The sequence below is a fragment of the Exophiala dermatitidis genome (genome assembly GCF_000230625.1).
Source record: "Exophiala dermatitidis NIH/UT8656 unplaced genomic scaffold supercont1.6, whole genome shotgun sequence".
Classification (NCBI taxonomy): Eukaryota; Fungi; Ascomycota; class Eurotiomycetes; order Chaetothyriales; family Herpotrichiellaceae; genus Exophiala; species Exophiala dermatitidis.
Genome location: NW_008751651.1, coordinates 2,689,070 through 2,703,046, shown reverse-complemented (window position 1 = coordinate 2,703,046; position 13,977 = coordinate 2,689,070). Strand labels below are relative to the sequence as shown.

The 13,977-nt window shown below is 52.0% G+C and overlaps 6 protein-coding genes across 6 annotated transcripts; 2 read left to right on the top strand and 4 right to left on the bottom strand.

Moving 5' to 3' along the window:
• Positions 1-849: 849 nt before the first annotated feature.
• Positions 850-3,087, bottom strand: HMPREF1120_07787 (uncharacterized protein; the record flags this gene model as incomplete). Its single annotated transcript, XM_009162018.1, has 1 exon — positions 850-3,087. Exon 1 carries the CDS (start codon positions 2,977-2,979, stop codon positions 850-852), a length of 2,130 nt encoding a protein of 709 aa, XP_009160266.1. The 5' UTR covers positions 2,980-3,087.
• Positions 3,088-3,291: 204 nt separating this feature from the next.
• HMPREF1120_07786 (uncharacterized protein) lies at positions 3,292-4,754 on the top strand. The gene is made up of 2 exons (XM_009162017.1): positions 3,292-4,198; positions 4,255-4,754. Exons 1-2 carry the CDS (start codon positions 4,084-4,086, stop codon positions 4,506-4,508), a joined length of 369 nt encoding a protein of 122 aa, XP_009160265.1. The 5' UTR covers positions 3,292-4,083; the 3' UTR covers positions 4,509-4,754.
• A 683-nt stretch (positions 4,755-5,437) lies between these two features.
• On the bottom strand, positions 5,438-7,273 carry HMPREF1120_07785 (MFS transporter, DHA1 family, multidrug resistance protein; the record flags this gene model as incomplete). Its single annotated transcript, XM_009162016.1, has 1 exon — positions 5,438-7,273. The coding sequence occupies one exon, from the start codon at positions 7,271-7,273 to the stop codon at positions 5,438-5,440; it is 1,836 nt and encodes a 611-aa protein (XP_009160264.1).
• Positions 7,274-7,621: 348 nt separating this feature from the next.
• HMPREF1120_07783 (uncharacterized protein) lies at positions 7,622-12,617 on the top strand. The gene is made up of 5 exons (XM_009162014.1): positions 7,622-7,689; positions 7,738-7,879; positions 7,927-9,098; positions 9,234-9,949; positions 10,020-12,617. Exons 4-5 carry the CDS (start codon positions 9,829-9,831, stop codon positions 11,186-11,188), a joined length of 1,290 nt encoding a protein of 429 aa, XP_009160262.1. The 5' UTR covers positions 7,622-7,689; positions 7,738-7,879; positions 7,927-9,098; positions 9,234-9,828; the 3' UTR covers positions 11,189-12,617.
• HMPREF1120_07784 (uncharacterized protein) lies at positions 11,590-12,471 on the bottom strand (the record flags this gene model as incomplete). Its single annotated transcript, XM_009162015.1, has 2 exons — positions 11,590-11,992; positions 12,080-12,471. The coding sequence occupies 2 exons, from the start codon at positions 12,469-12,471 to the stop codon at positions 11,590-11,592; spliced, it is 795 nt and encodes a 264-aa protein (XP_009160263.1).
• A 501-nt stretch (positions 12,618-13,118) lies between the features above and the next one.
• HMPREF1120_07782 (uncharacterized protein) lies at positions 13,119-13,921 on the bottom strand (the record flags this gene model as incomplete). The annotated part of the gene is made up of 2 exons (XM_009162013.1): positions 13,119-13,579; positions 13,639-13,921. The coding sequence occupies 2 exons, from the start codon at positions 13,919-13,921 to the stop codon at positions 13,119-13,121; spliced, it is 744 nt and encodes a 247-aa protein (XP_009160261.1).
• Between the last annotated feature and the right edge of the window lie 56 nt (positions 13,922-13,977).

The following is a 13,977-nucleotide window of genomic DNA, read 5'->3' as shown; positions in this document are numbered from 1 at the left end:
ATATGACAACTCAACAAAACCAGGAGACACACAAGAGCTCAACACTGGTAGGAGTTGTAACATGTACACCTTAAGAAAATGTCGGTCATTGACCTGGGAAGCACGCCGGCATTCGATAGTTGTAGACTGAAAAGTGTATGCTGCGGAAGGATGTGCTAAGATCTTCTCGGGGAAGATATCTATCATGGAGACAAACTTGAGCTCGACATGGTAGAGAAGAGTTGACACACTTCTGTTTTGGCCTGAGAACATCGGCAACATCAACCATGGAGCACATGAAAGCTCGACATGGGTCGATAATAACCGATTTTCGGCGTAACCAAAGAATAAAAAACAATCATGGAGGCACACAAGAGCTCGACATGATAGAATTCGGTCCGCGCATCTTCAGGCTGGTAAGGAGTGGAATTTCAACCCATGAACAGGTCGACGAAAATATGGGGAGGGCAAACGAAAGGATTGTTGCTGGTTTGCTCGTGCTGTCGTAACTTCTGATGACGTATGCAATTCTGTTCTGACAATGTTGTATCATGGAGCAATTCATCAGCGAGGAAAACTGGTTGCTCAGCTTCATGTTGTAGCAATTCATTAGCCAATGAAAGCTGGTTGCTCAACTGGGCACATATGGTGCAATTCTGTTCTGACAATATTGATCATGTTGTCGCAATTCATCAGCCAATAAAAGCTGGTTGCTGACAATGTGGATTATGTTGAAGCAATTCATCAGCAATAAAAGTTTGTTGCCGACAATGTTGTATCATGTTGTAGCAATTCATCAGCCAATAAAGCTGGTTGCCCAACTAGCACCAAGATGTTGTTCAGGGCGCTTGGAGCTCGTCGCATCTCCGTTCAATCTTCGAACATCTCACCTGGCTCAACCCAGAACAGATGTTTCCCTTGAGCTGCGGCTTCTCTGGCCGCCTTTAGCCCTTCTTCGAACTCTCGATCCCAGAATTCAACCGACTCTCGAGTGTCTCGTTCAGTCCAATTCTTTCGGACAAGCTCGGCAATGTAATCAGAGGCAATTCCGGCGTCTTCGTATGTTTGTGGTTCCGGCCAATCAAGGTTAGCTGCCCACTCGTCATACTGATGTTCGCGTTGATAATCGGTCATGCCATCATCTCCGACTTTAGTATTGTCGAGTTCTTCACGGCCAAGAGGTTGTGATGGAGTGTCTTGAGCAGCAGTTTCGGCTTCATCGGCTTCTCTGAGATCGTTTGCGGTTGGTGTTGATACCTCAATCTGTGACTGGGTAAAGTCCCCTTCTGACTCGGGTGGAGAAGACGATCGTGATCGTGCGTGTTCGCTGAGAGACAATAGCGAGGATCGTGCGGGCTTGTACTTCTGCGCATCAGATCTGGCTTTGTTCAGTCTGATTTCAGCCGACTCATTCATCAAAATACTCTCGGTGTGGCCGGTAAAGTTTGAGATTTGGCTGGGGAGCTCGGCATGAGACATTCGAGGAGTGCTAGGTTGTGGAGGTACTTGATCTTGTTCACCAGCTTGCTCAGGCACAGCGGTATCTTCTGCTCCGTCTCCCTCTTCTTCATCGTACTCGTCCAGATCCGGGACTCTGAAATGACCGGGCGAAGGGTTGGCAAGCGACGGTCGCCAAAATTCATCATTTGGATCGACAACGTCTTCATTCAGTCGGAATTTAGGACTCTCATTTCTTAGAGTGTTGCGAAGGGTAGTAGGGGAATGCATGTTCCTAACATCAGCAGCCGAGATGGAAGAGTCCGAAGCGTCGGATGGATCGGAAAACATGCTACCGTGGTACTCTCCAGAATGACCGTACTGTCCATAGACGTGTTTGACTGCAGTCTCGGGATTGATGCGAACTGACTTTGCAGATCGGCCAATGGTACCAAAGAGGTTACCGTTCTGTCGCATAGCGGATCTGAGAGGAGTTTGGGAGATTGTTTTGGTTTTGGGAGTAGAGGGCTGTGTGACCGCAGCCTGAGAGTCTTCGATGCCGTCAACTTCATTTTCCGCATCCAAGTAGCTGTCGTCGATGCCGTAACCGCCTGTGGCAGGCCCGGGAATCTCGCCGTCCATTGATGCTAACTTGCGCTTGTTTGTACCAGAAGCCTCGACAGGATTAAAATCAGTGTCCGCTCGATCCGTATCGTCGCGTGCCGGAGTCATGTCGTCACGGCCTGCAGAGGTTTTGGAATATCGTCTGCGCTTGAACTGATCGCGTGTGTCGATGCGGCTGTCGTTGGTTTGTGGTTGCGGAGTTGGGCTGTCAGGTTCGAGAGGTGATGGAGTGGTAGGACTGTTGGCTTGGATGGCCTCTGGCGTGGTTTCGCGGTTCTGCTCTTCACTGGCACTGCCTTGTTCCTGCTCATTGTGCGCAGTGGTATCATCGAAACCTCTGAAGAATCCAAAAAGTTTCTTCACACTGCCGAAAAGTCCGCGTTGCTCTTGTCCGCCTTGAGGGGTCGGAGTTGGCGTCTCCGGCTCTTTGGCGCCCTCTCTTGGCTTTGACGCACGGGTCGGAGTTGATTGTCTAGCCGTCGGTTCGACGACCCGGGCAAAGAAGGGCGACTCGTGCTGGGTGGTGGCCTTGGCCGGCGCCGAGGCCAGGAGGCTTCGGTTTCGGCGGGCCGAAAAAAGGAACTTTGGGGTCTCGGCCCCTCGCTGCCGCTTCGACGAAGTCCCGGAGGACTCGTCTTCCTCTCTGCGGCGCTTGCCGCTCCCTGTCTCTGTGGTGGCCGTTAGCTCTACCGTCTTCGTAGAGGCTTCAACAATCTCAACAGGGTCCGTCTGCATAGACGAATCCCTGTACGCGGGATTCCGCTCAACAGCGGGAGCTGCTGGCGCGGGGGCAGGGGCAGGGGGAGGGACAGCGGCACGGGCACGACGTGCTGGGGCTGCACGCCGGCGGGGAGCAGCCGCGGGTCTTCGCTCACGCTTTTGGGTGTCGGCGTACGACACGCCCGCTGGGCGGGCTCCTTGATGCCTTGTTTGCACCATGGCGGCGATGGTGGTGGTGGAGGAGGAGGAGGAGGTGGTGGTGGTGAAGGAAGAGGAAGACGAAGAGAACGAGGACAGGAAGAAGAAGGTGATGCAAGTACTACTAGTAGTGCTGCAGTGTTGTTGTTAACACTGGTCGCCAAGTGCAGTCAATGGCCAAGTGAAGTCGAAGTGAACTACAACTTGAAGTGACGGCGAGGTGAAAAGTTGGTTGCCTATTTGGGACTAGTTTTGTATATCTGGAGTCAGGCTTGGCGTGGAGACGCCATTGAACTCCGAGTTCGACAATACAACTACCTGAATAGCTGTTTGTAATCGTCAGGAGCACGCCATATACAGGAAGCCGACAATGCTATACTAGCTGTCTGGACGAGAGGTACCCGCAGTTGGGAAGAGAGCTTGCCTGAATGGGCACCTCGACAATAATACAGCCGATCTACCATGATAGAATGATAGTGTCTGGATGCAACTGCAGAATGCTCCTGTTACAGATACACGCCTGGTCAATGGAAACGGCGGGCGGTGGCACTCTTCATCTGTCTGTCCCGCAGGGGATGAAGAGGGAGAGCATTGGACTACCATGACTTCATCGCAGAGCACCCGCCCTTCTCGACTGAAAGCGTAAATTGACCGAGCCGAGGAGTTTGCAGGGTTTCACTAAGGTATCAAGCCAGATATTGGTGCGCATCAAGTCCGCCGTGGATTGCTTATGATTGAAGAGCTGGATATAGCTCAGGTTGGTGTGCGGTATCTTCGTACATCTTCGAGCATTCAAGTTCTCCCGTATCGGTGCGCAGCCTGAGTGTTGTGCCTCTTTTTGACGCGTTCCTTCCTTCCTGCTCCAGCCTTCGCCAGACTCGGAGCGTGACTGACTCCATCATTGACGCGCCCCTTCAAGCTCTTCTGCAGGCACTGGCAGTGTGAGGAAGGTGCGCTGGAACATGGCTGCAAGTATATTAATGCCACTGCCACACAACTGCTTCAAGTTCTTCCATCTTCCTCGTTTCACTCTACTTCATCAAATCAACCCTGCAAGACCAAGCCCTGAATTTCTTCAAATCCAGCCTACCTCAATCCTCCTTGAATCATCTTGCCCACTCCAACATGTCTGACGCCGGCCCCATCAGCGACAGCCGTGAACTGCTCTCCAACCTCAAGAAGGATACCCACGATGTTGCCCGCAGTGATGCCCCCGAAGTGACCAAGGAACATGTGCAAAGTGGGACTTCCAGCTGCAGTGGAATCCATGCCCACGAAGCAGCTAACGTTGTACAGGTGCCATGGGAAAATTCGCCTCCGCAATCGCCCAGCATAAGGGGGCCCAGAACCTTCAGCGAGGTAGCAACAACACAATTGCCCAAGTGCCCATGGCGGATGGCACAGTCGACAAGAAGGCCGTTCAGGAGAGTTTGGATGCAAAAGCCCAAGCCATGATGCCACCAAACGGTCAGCCCATCCCACGAGGAAGTGAAACAAGCCGCCTCCAGAGCGCTGCCGACCAATACCGACTTGCACAAGAAGGATCTTAGACAACGCAGAGGAGGGCAGCCTGATGTGAGAGCGAGGAAGCAAGACAGTCTGGCAATCCAACAGTACCAGTATGACAACATGATATGACAATATGAGCTATGTTGTGGGCGGAAAAGAACATGGATGGTGCCGTGGCAGTCAGGTACCGAAGATGTACAGAAGTGGATGTCAGGGATGCACGTGTGTAATGCAGTGTTGAGAAAGTATTGTGTATATCATAGTCAAATGTTCAGTCTGGTTCGGAACAAATCGTCTTTGTGCTTGTGTCCAATGATCGTAGTGCTTCATTACTACGCACCTGAGCGGGTAGCATAGAGAGCGGAGGCCTGTGATTTTATACGTTGCCAGTGGGTGATCGAATATGCCTGCTTTTTTCTACAATTCGGTTGTAATGAGACGGCACTGCCAGATGCGTGTACCATTGGGGGTAAAATGCAGCGGACTGAGGAACGGAGTTCTAGTAGACGGAATACCATGGGCGTCTGCGGCTTCATACTAGGACCATATCATGCCAGTGACCATAGCAGTATTCGCACCATATCACAGCAGTATCTTTCTACTCTCTTTCTATCAACTGATGTATCGGACGAAATCAAGCAACTTTTCGCTTCCATATAGTACAATGCTGGAAACAGCCAGCTCTCTACCGGTACAAAAGTAACAGATAATTAATTCGAGACACATGCGGAAAGATGCTGATCCAATCCGACTGAACACCTTGCAAGCGCTGAGAACACAAACACAAAGCCACCACCTTGAACGAAACCCAAAAACATGACAGCCGTATAGAAAGAAGTGAAGGTGCGTTTGCAGACAACTCATTGCTGACATTCTATCGTAACGAGGGTCATCATAAGTTTGGACATGAACAAGAATACGTACACAGTCGAGCACGAAAAACCTCCACATCAAAACAATTCACACATGATCAACCCTGTGCCGATTGACTCTTCAATCGAGCCTTGGCACCAAACTTGTAGAAGACAAAGGGAATAGGAGTGAGCAAGGCGGAGATGATGCCTAGCAAGGTCAAGGACCAATGGACATGGATGGCCTTGTACATGACGACGCTGACGGGGATCATGCCGCCGGAGACGGCGTAGCTGGTGAAAGTGACACCCACAAGGGCGCTGGCGGCCTGGGCCTCATAGGCATCGATGATGTACTGGTAGGTAGAGGCGTAGATACACTGGACGGAGAAGCCGACGACAGCAGACCCAACGATGCTGCACCAGTACGAGACTTTTGCATACGAGGTCCAAGCCATAAAAAACAACGCGATAGGTAGCCAGGGGGCGCCGATGATGGCGAACCACAGCCGCTGCTCGGGCTCGACGCGGACGCCTCCCGCCCGCTCGCATTTGGCCTTGTAGTTGCGGTAGATGAAGGGGAGCACGAACGCCAGGGCCGCGACGAAGCCGACGTCCAATCCTAGCCAGCATAGCCCTTCTTCAACGGACGATAGACCGTATGTCTCGGCGTAGATGAAATCGTATCCCTTCAGAAATGTAAACAGCACAATGTACACGACCGTCAAGTAGACGGTGAAACAGATCAGCATGATTTCTTGCGTGAGGAGCTGCATGGGCCGGTAGATTCGGCCCGCCATCCGCGCCAGCATTCCCTGATGGCTGCTGCCTTCCATGGCCGTCGCGTACCGTACGTCGCCGGTGAAATACCGCAAGTGCTCGGCCTTCCACTTGAGAATCCGCGGGGCGTGCGTCTCCGGCACAAACAACAAAATACAAATGAAGTTCAGCCCGGCCATCATCAATGTGATCCATTCCGTCCATCGCCAGCTGAGTGACCTCGAGTGGCCGATGAATGCGCCAATCATGGGCGCAAGGAACGGGCCTAGAAACGATAGTCCCGCCGCCAGTGGGAATACGTATGTTCGTTCCAGCGGTGACCACATGTCTGAAAGACTGCCGCCGAACGCGGTGTATGGCGTGCTGCCCGCCAGGCCGGCGAGAAACTGGAGTGCAAGTTGCGCCCCGATGTTAGGCGCCAGAGCGTGGCCCATGATGAAGATCATGAAAAATATCAATGAGGCAATATATAGTGGGTTGCGCCCGAACGTTTCGGAGTAGGGAGCAGTTATCCATGATCCCAGCGCCAGAGCGATCAAGTAGACGGCGGTTGCTAGAGACTCGACGACCGCGCTGACGCCGAATTCTTTTTGTATCTCCTTGGCGACCGCCGAACTGATGGCTGATCCCCAACCTACCAATGCCCAGGTGAGGCCAAGTATGGAGGTGGCGATCCACTTCTTCGCCCTGGGCCAGTTTCGAGGGTTCTCTGGGTCATTTTCACCGTCGAACTCCACCGTAAGCCATTTGGGGTCCTCTTTCGCACTGTAGTCGTATTCGTTGGTGTTGCCCGCCTGCTCGTCGTGGCTGGTCCCCGTCCGGTTGGTCTGGTGGATTTCGTTGGTAACAATGGTGCTCCCAAGATCTAGCCTGTTCCTGTCTTCGCTCGTTCGACCTGTCTCCTCCTCCGTCTCGCCATGACAGGGCTGATCAAGACCAGAATGGGAGTAATTTTTTGTCGATGGCTGAACGAGAGGGTTTTCTTGGGCGAACTTCTCTGCAGGAGTGGCACCGGTAGACGCTTCTGGGTCGGAATGCTTCTTAATGATCCTCTTTTTGAATATGATTTTGTCTAGTTCGGGGACGCCCTTCTCTGTGTCGTAATGTCTGTCTTCTCTTCTGTATGCTGCTTCAACTTTATTGCGCAAGCGATAGTATTGGAGGATTGATTGCATGTTGCGGCACCCCGGACCTCAGGTGTTGGGTATAAGCAAGCAAAGGGTTCTTGGGTTAGCAAGCCATGCTGGGGCAAGGGACCATATGTATCAAAGTATATTTTCGCCAAAAAAGCAGATGGCGCCAAACGGAAGGGTCCAGGAACCGTTCAAGGCTTATGACGGTATGCTCCGCTATTGGTGCGGAGGCCAACTTTTATGAGTACCATGAATCGGCATTTGTACGAACCAGGAAAAGCGATCCGGGAAATTTGGTGAGTACTTGTGGTTTCTGGTTGGTGCTGTGGTCATCTGCCTCCACCAAAGTAAGGTACCGAGCGGACGCCGGTGTACGCAACGTACATTGTAGGTGGCAGGCTGCTTCCGACCCCAGGGCAAAATTGGTCGCTGGGGAGTTGGAAAGCGGATGTCGATCAGTTGAGTGGACGGATCCACAGCCTTGTGCAATGCTGACGAGCCATAAGACCCGGGAGCCTCGTCAACAATGCTTACTTTCGTCATTGTTAAAGAGATCAACGACCTGCTCAACGACCGGTAACGGAAGATTCACACTACAATACAGATTCCCGCCGTACTTCCCTCTGCATTTGCAGCTGTGGCGGCATAGTATAGTTGTCGCACTGATGTATTGGCGAAGCTGATGGTGCGTGCAGGCATGGAACGACAATCGCTTGCGGTCTCATGGTGCACTCGAAGTGAAACAGTTGCGTACTACCACATGCATGACTCGTCGCTTGGGATTTCCACGGCGTAGTGACAGATGTCAAGGCATGGGCAAATGTCCTTGGGATGGACTTTGTCCCAATTCGCATACCCCCTGGGCGAGGTTCTGGTCTGAATAGGAAGCTGCGCGGACCTCGATGGGTGGACGGGAGGCCACGAAGCGTTTCACAAATGCCAGATCAGATACTAGTCGAAGGTGCAGGCTCCAGATGATTCTGTGTTGTAGAGAAAATTCGTCAAAGCTGCCCCAGAATGACGAGGTGGCAGCTCCACTTGATCTGGGTGGAGTGCAAGCCCATCCATCTTTGTCTCGGACGTGCCACCCGGCTTTTTGGTGTCAAACCAAGGTAGTGAAGCACAAACACAACACTCATACTGAATGAGACCTTGAGCTTGTGGTAAACTCAGCCCCTAGATGGAGACATTGGTATAGTCTGGGAGTATCTGCCATATGCCACGCCGCATTACTCTCACCTTGTTCAAGTCGTGGATAAAGTGCAGTGAGTGCATGGTTCAAGGCTGACTGCCAAGACCTCCAGCCTCGTGGTGATGATTAGTAAGAGAACGAGGCTCAGGCTGCTCGTTTAGCAGTAGGAAACAACTTACCACTACGGAGACAGACCAATAAGTTCACTTGAAGAAGAGAATATCTCGAAGAGACAGAAACAGAGGGAAAGAAGAAGTGACTTTTTACCTACCCTACCACTTATCACTATTTCGGGGCGACGTTGGTACATACCTAAGTACATACGCATCGTCCACGAGTACCAACACCCACGTCCGGCTGGCAGGGGTAAGTTGACATGACATTTGGGAGAGATTTTTTGTCGTGTGTTCTTGGGAAACGTTCTTCACATGATTAGCACCTCGGGACACTCTCAGATACTGGAGCTATCTTCTCGATTTCCTTACGGCCCGGTGTCGAACAAGCCCTTGCTAGCATTGAAACGCCTATCAGAACTCTCATCCATATATTTCTGGCTTGATAAAACAGTCGGGTGCGTTGGCAACGGACGAATGAGATGTGATCATCTGGCATGGGAGGAGTAAAATCCGTGATTGAAATGGCACAGCCATGTCAAGCCAGAACAACTTTCATGGGGTAGGCTGGTTTTCTATTTAAATTCCTTGAAATTTTTGAGCGTACTAGTATCCCTTGAGTCTGTCTGCACAGCCCCCAAGCACGAATATGGAACGCCTCTGCCAGTCCAATGCTTATTGACGCCTGATACATCAGCTTCTTGAACGGGAATCTGAAATCTTCAACCTCTCGGTCTAGGTCCATGTGGTTGGCATACAGCATCGTGCCGGGTACCACATGGTCCTGCCATGCGCTCAATCCGGCGATACTTAGATTTTACTAGTAAATCAGTTTATCCTTCCGGACTTTCCGCTTTGAATGTTGATCATTAGCCCATCGATGACCACAGCGTGGACGCAAATCATGATGTGGTAAGACGTATGATGCTGCTGGAGGTTATCTCCCAAGCGATCAAGAAGAGCAGGTGTAGGATGTGAGATCAGCAGACCTTACTGACTGTAGCCACTTAGCTGAGGTCTACTTCAGTTGTTGACCCTTGACAACAACAGGTATCAAACGCTCGTCTGATCAAAGCGGCAGATATCATGGTGGCTGCTCAGATTGAAGCGGCGGGATCCGGCTTCCACCCTTGAGTCTCACGTGACGCCAAGCGAATTGCTTGAGAAATCCAATCGCGATTGAACTTCAAGTTAACTGACAACTTCAATTGAACTTGAAGCTCGACTTCAGGCCGCAGTCTGGAGTCTATCTGCAGACTTGAGCTGCTACCACATATACTGCTCCGTTCAGGATGGAGCATGTGTGCGCGAGATGCGCGAGGCTCAGTCTCCGGCCGGCGTCAAGGAACGCCTCGATTTCGCATCTCATCAACGGAAGGGGATTCTCAACGGCCCGGAGTCTTCTTGCTGAAGGTACGTCGCTCTTTAGTTTTCCTGTCCATCTGTGATATGTCTGTGCTGACATAGTTCTTTCAAAATCCAGGCGATCAGAAGCCTTCCGGAAACTCGGCTTCGAAATCCTCAGCTTCGGGCTCAGGTTCAGGTTCGCCAAGTGTGGTGATTCGAAAAACCCCAGTTCGATCTGGCACCGCCGCCGCTTCTGCAGGTGCAGGCGCTGCCAGGAGACCGCCGCCCGGTCCTATCCTTCGCCGGACAGGAGCTCAGCGCACTGGCAGTGCACAGAACTCTCCTGCCTCTACCGGTACCCGTACTCCCAGCATTGCCGGTCAGCAGCAACAATCAAGGGCGCCTGCGCCAGGACTACTTCTGCGGAGATCAGGCCCGCCTCGGTCCACGGGCGCTGGAAGAGCAGGACAACAACCGCAACAACAGCAGCCGGGGTCGTATGGCGCAAGGAGAGGTCTTGGTCAGCCCCAAGGCCAAGGAGCACAACAGTACCAGCGTCGTCAAGGAGCGCAAGCACAAGAACAAGGACGAGGCGCCGGCGGCAGACCGATCAATCGCACCGATCGCCGCATTCAACGAGCCGAGCGACGCGAAGTAAGCAAGGCGGCCGAGGAGGAGGATGAAGATGATGCCGATCTTTTGTCCATCGACGACCAAATCAACGCGTACATCAAGACCAACATTGACCGTCCCGTCAACCCGACTGAAGAGATCCCCCATGTACCCGGACAAGAGTTGTCAGTTGATACTCTCCGGGCTGACTGGCCCAACACCCCGCTCTCGGGCACCGGGTTGACCGAGTCCGTGCAGCAACGCATCGAGTGGCTTGCCCATCGCATTCCGCACGGGTACCAGACACCCATGCAGCTCGCCGAGCGGTACTACAAAGGCTATTTGACACGGTTTGAGTCCGAGGAGGAGAAGAAGGAGGTGCTGGCCCTCGCGGCCGAAATCGCTCGCAAGCGTGCCGACGAGATCACAGAGAAGAAAAACGTCGAGGCGCATCCCAAGGACATGACGTTTGATGATGTCGCCTCCAGAGCTGCCGAGCGCCAGGCTCTCGCCGAGACGTACGTCAAAGGCAAATACCCCGAACCGGAAAAGCAAAAGATGCCTTTCCTGGACCAGATTGTGCGCAACCTGAACAACAACGACACTTATAACGGTTTGCAATCGGAGCAGTTCATGCAGACTGTCCACAAGCTGATGGCCACGCAAGCGCCTCGGTCTCAGAAGAGGACATAGGGGTGCGGTACCATCGTGCATTGAGCGTGGAACTTTCGTTTGCGATTGAGGGGGAACAGAGTTATATTCCAAGTTAACCTAGCTGAACGGACAAACAAATACTTTTGTACAAAATTGAGGCCCTAGCAGATCCAATCCACCAAGTACTATCTTCCCTTCAATCTTGAAAGATGGACCACTTCCTTGCAATGGACGCCTGCTGCTGACTGACACTTGAACGAATGCACTTTTTGCTCTAAGAACACCAAGGTTCGATCCCATCCCCTTACTCCTTTCTAATGGAAGGTATGCAAGAACGTGTCTTCTCTCCCACGATAATGCTTTCCTGAGGCGGTCAAGCAAGGTGTTCCTCTTCTTCCTCTTCTCAGCTGGCTGTGATCTTCATCAGCCGTCAAGTCTCATCATAAAGACAGCTTATCGAGCATCTCTTGGGCAATCACATCCCGGCACAACGGACAGCCCGGCTGTTCCAGCTCGATCAGCCATTTAACCAGACACCCCTTGTGGAACTGATGCCTGCACGGCAGGTCATAGATCCATTCAGCGTCCCCGATGCGATCAATCTGACAAATGGCACAGTCGTGGCCCTCGACTTCACGGGCGCTTGCGCTGGTGCTATCACATTGAGCGCGCGCGAACGGACGAAGCCGACAGATCCCCAAGATTCCCTCTTCCTGTGCAAAGTGATATACTTCATGGACGTCCAGGAACCGATATTGCTCCAGCAGAAACAGACACAAAAAGTACATGGCGGCGGTAGCAGGCGAGAACTCGGACACTGAAACTCGGCCTCCATTTTTGATGCTGTTAAAGTCAACCTGGAGCAGGTCTCGATCGCTGTCCACGGCTACAGCAGGGAGAATGCGTAGGACATGCAACTAGAGCGCCCACGTTACAATCGAAGCCATGGGCAGGACGTCGGAAGTGGCGGTCTCGCCGGGCGTGTAGCTTGATTTGATCTTCGCAACCTTGATGACATCCACGGCCGTGTGGCTGTCGAGTCGTCCCATATCGAGCAGGGCAAGGGCGCTGAGGACGGGTGCAATGTTGGCTAGTTTGAGGCACATCTGTGTATCAAGCCCTAATCGGCGGTCTGCCTCTGACGGCATGGCCATTTTCCTGCAAATTAGCTGGACTTTGAGCTCGAGCATGGTATAGCTGACGGCGAGGGCGTGGTCGTCCATATTGTTGATGTGTGCTGTGATTCCTGGCGCCACAGAGAATTGTCTCATATCCTCATGGTAGTATAAGATTGACAACTCATCTGAGGATGGAGAGTCCATTTTGCTGCTGTTTTGTACCGTCGGGGAAGCGATTTTGCAAGGAAGATTTGACATTGTTACAGCAGTGAGAACCACTAACAGGTTGGGACGAATGATCAATATCTTTCAATGTGTCCTTTTTGTATGTATAACGAAGGTATCTTGCAAACGAAGGAATGCGAAATGATGTTTCTATTACAGCTGGTCACATTGACCGAGGACAGAAAGGAGTAGAGTACGATGACAAGAGTGTGGAAATACTACCAGTATATCAGTGCACTTGGAAGGGTGAGCCCTTGTTTCTTTTGGAAGGAGTGTCCCCCTGACACCACTTTGCTGAACTCCTTGATCAGAATGTCTTTTGACTGGAAGAAGAAGGAACGACAACACTGATACTGCATTCGCCTCAAATTGACCTCGGGTGGGATCTATTAAGCTTAGGACTAGTAGAGGCTGGCTAGGCAGCCTACGGGACCCTGACAGGCGGTTAACTGGCTTTCGGCTTGCTAATTGAATGACTGAAAGGTCATCCGAAGAGGTCCTCCAACAAATTGAACTCGAGGAGCCAGGTGTGACAATCGTTCAACCTATGCCTTCCGCATTTAGGAAATATTTGACTGTCTCATGTCACCGGCACACCGATCCATTGCCATGTCCATCTTCCCACCTCAGTGCTTTCTCTTTCTGTTCCGATTCCTGTTCTTCTTCTTGGTAGACTTCTTGGAGCCTGGGTCTGCTTCGTGGTCCATCGTTTGCGGACCTTGGCCGTCAGGGAAAGGCTCATCGCAAACATGACAGCGGCGATGACCCATGACGGAATCTGCAGCACAGGACGCATGATAACAGTGGTGCTTACTGCAACACAAGTACAGGCTGGGATTCTGAGGAGAGATTGCCTCATGACAGATCAGGCAGACCAACGCTTCATCCTGGGAAGAGGTGGCTTGAAGCGATTCGTCGATTTGAACCGATGTAGTCTTTGCTACACCACCGATTTCTGGCTCTGGCTTTTTCCATGAAAACAGCTTCCGGATGCTGGCCATTCCCCGAGCAACAGGCAGGAAGAGGACTGAGTATTCGTTGATAATACCCTCCTTGAAGTGCGACCAGATTTGAGCAAGTTCGGGCACTGTTGAAAGCAGGTTAGTTCGGACAGCGCCTGCATTCGGGATGCCCCTGGTAACTGACGTATAACAGGAGACTCAGGAAGCAGGTATCGGACCCTGACATGTTGACCGGTCCCTATAGACAGGACCCAGGTCAAACACACCAGGAACGCAAAGTACACCCATTCCGCAGCTTTGGACACTTCTCGACGTCCGTCCCGCTGCATATGCCGAGTAAATCTTCTGCTGCGTGAGAAGAAGAGGAGAAACAGGCTGGTAAGGGTATTGAAAACGAGAACATATGCAGGACCCAGTAGGTTCAGAAGCACGAGGAAGAGAGTGGCAACAAGAAGGGAAAGGGACATTTTGTCTTTGGATATTATTTGAACGTAGACCATGTTTAGAAAATTGGGAGAAACGA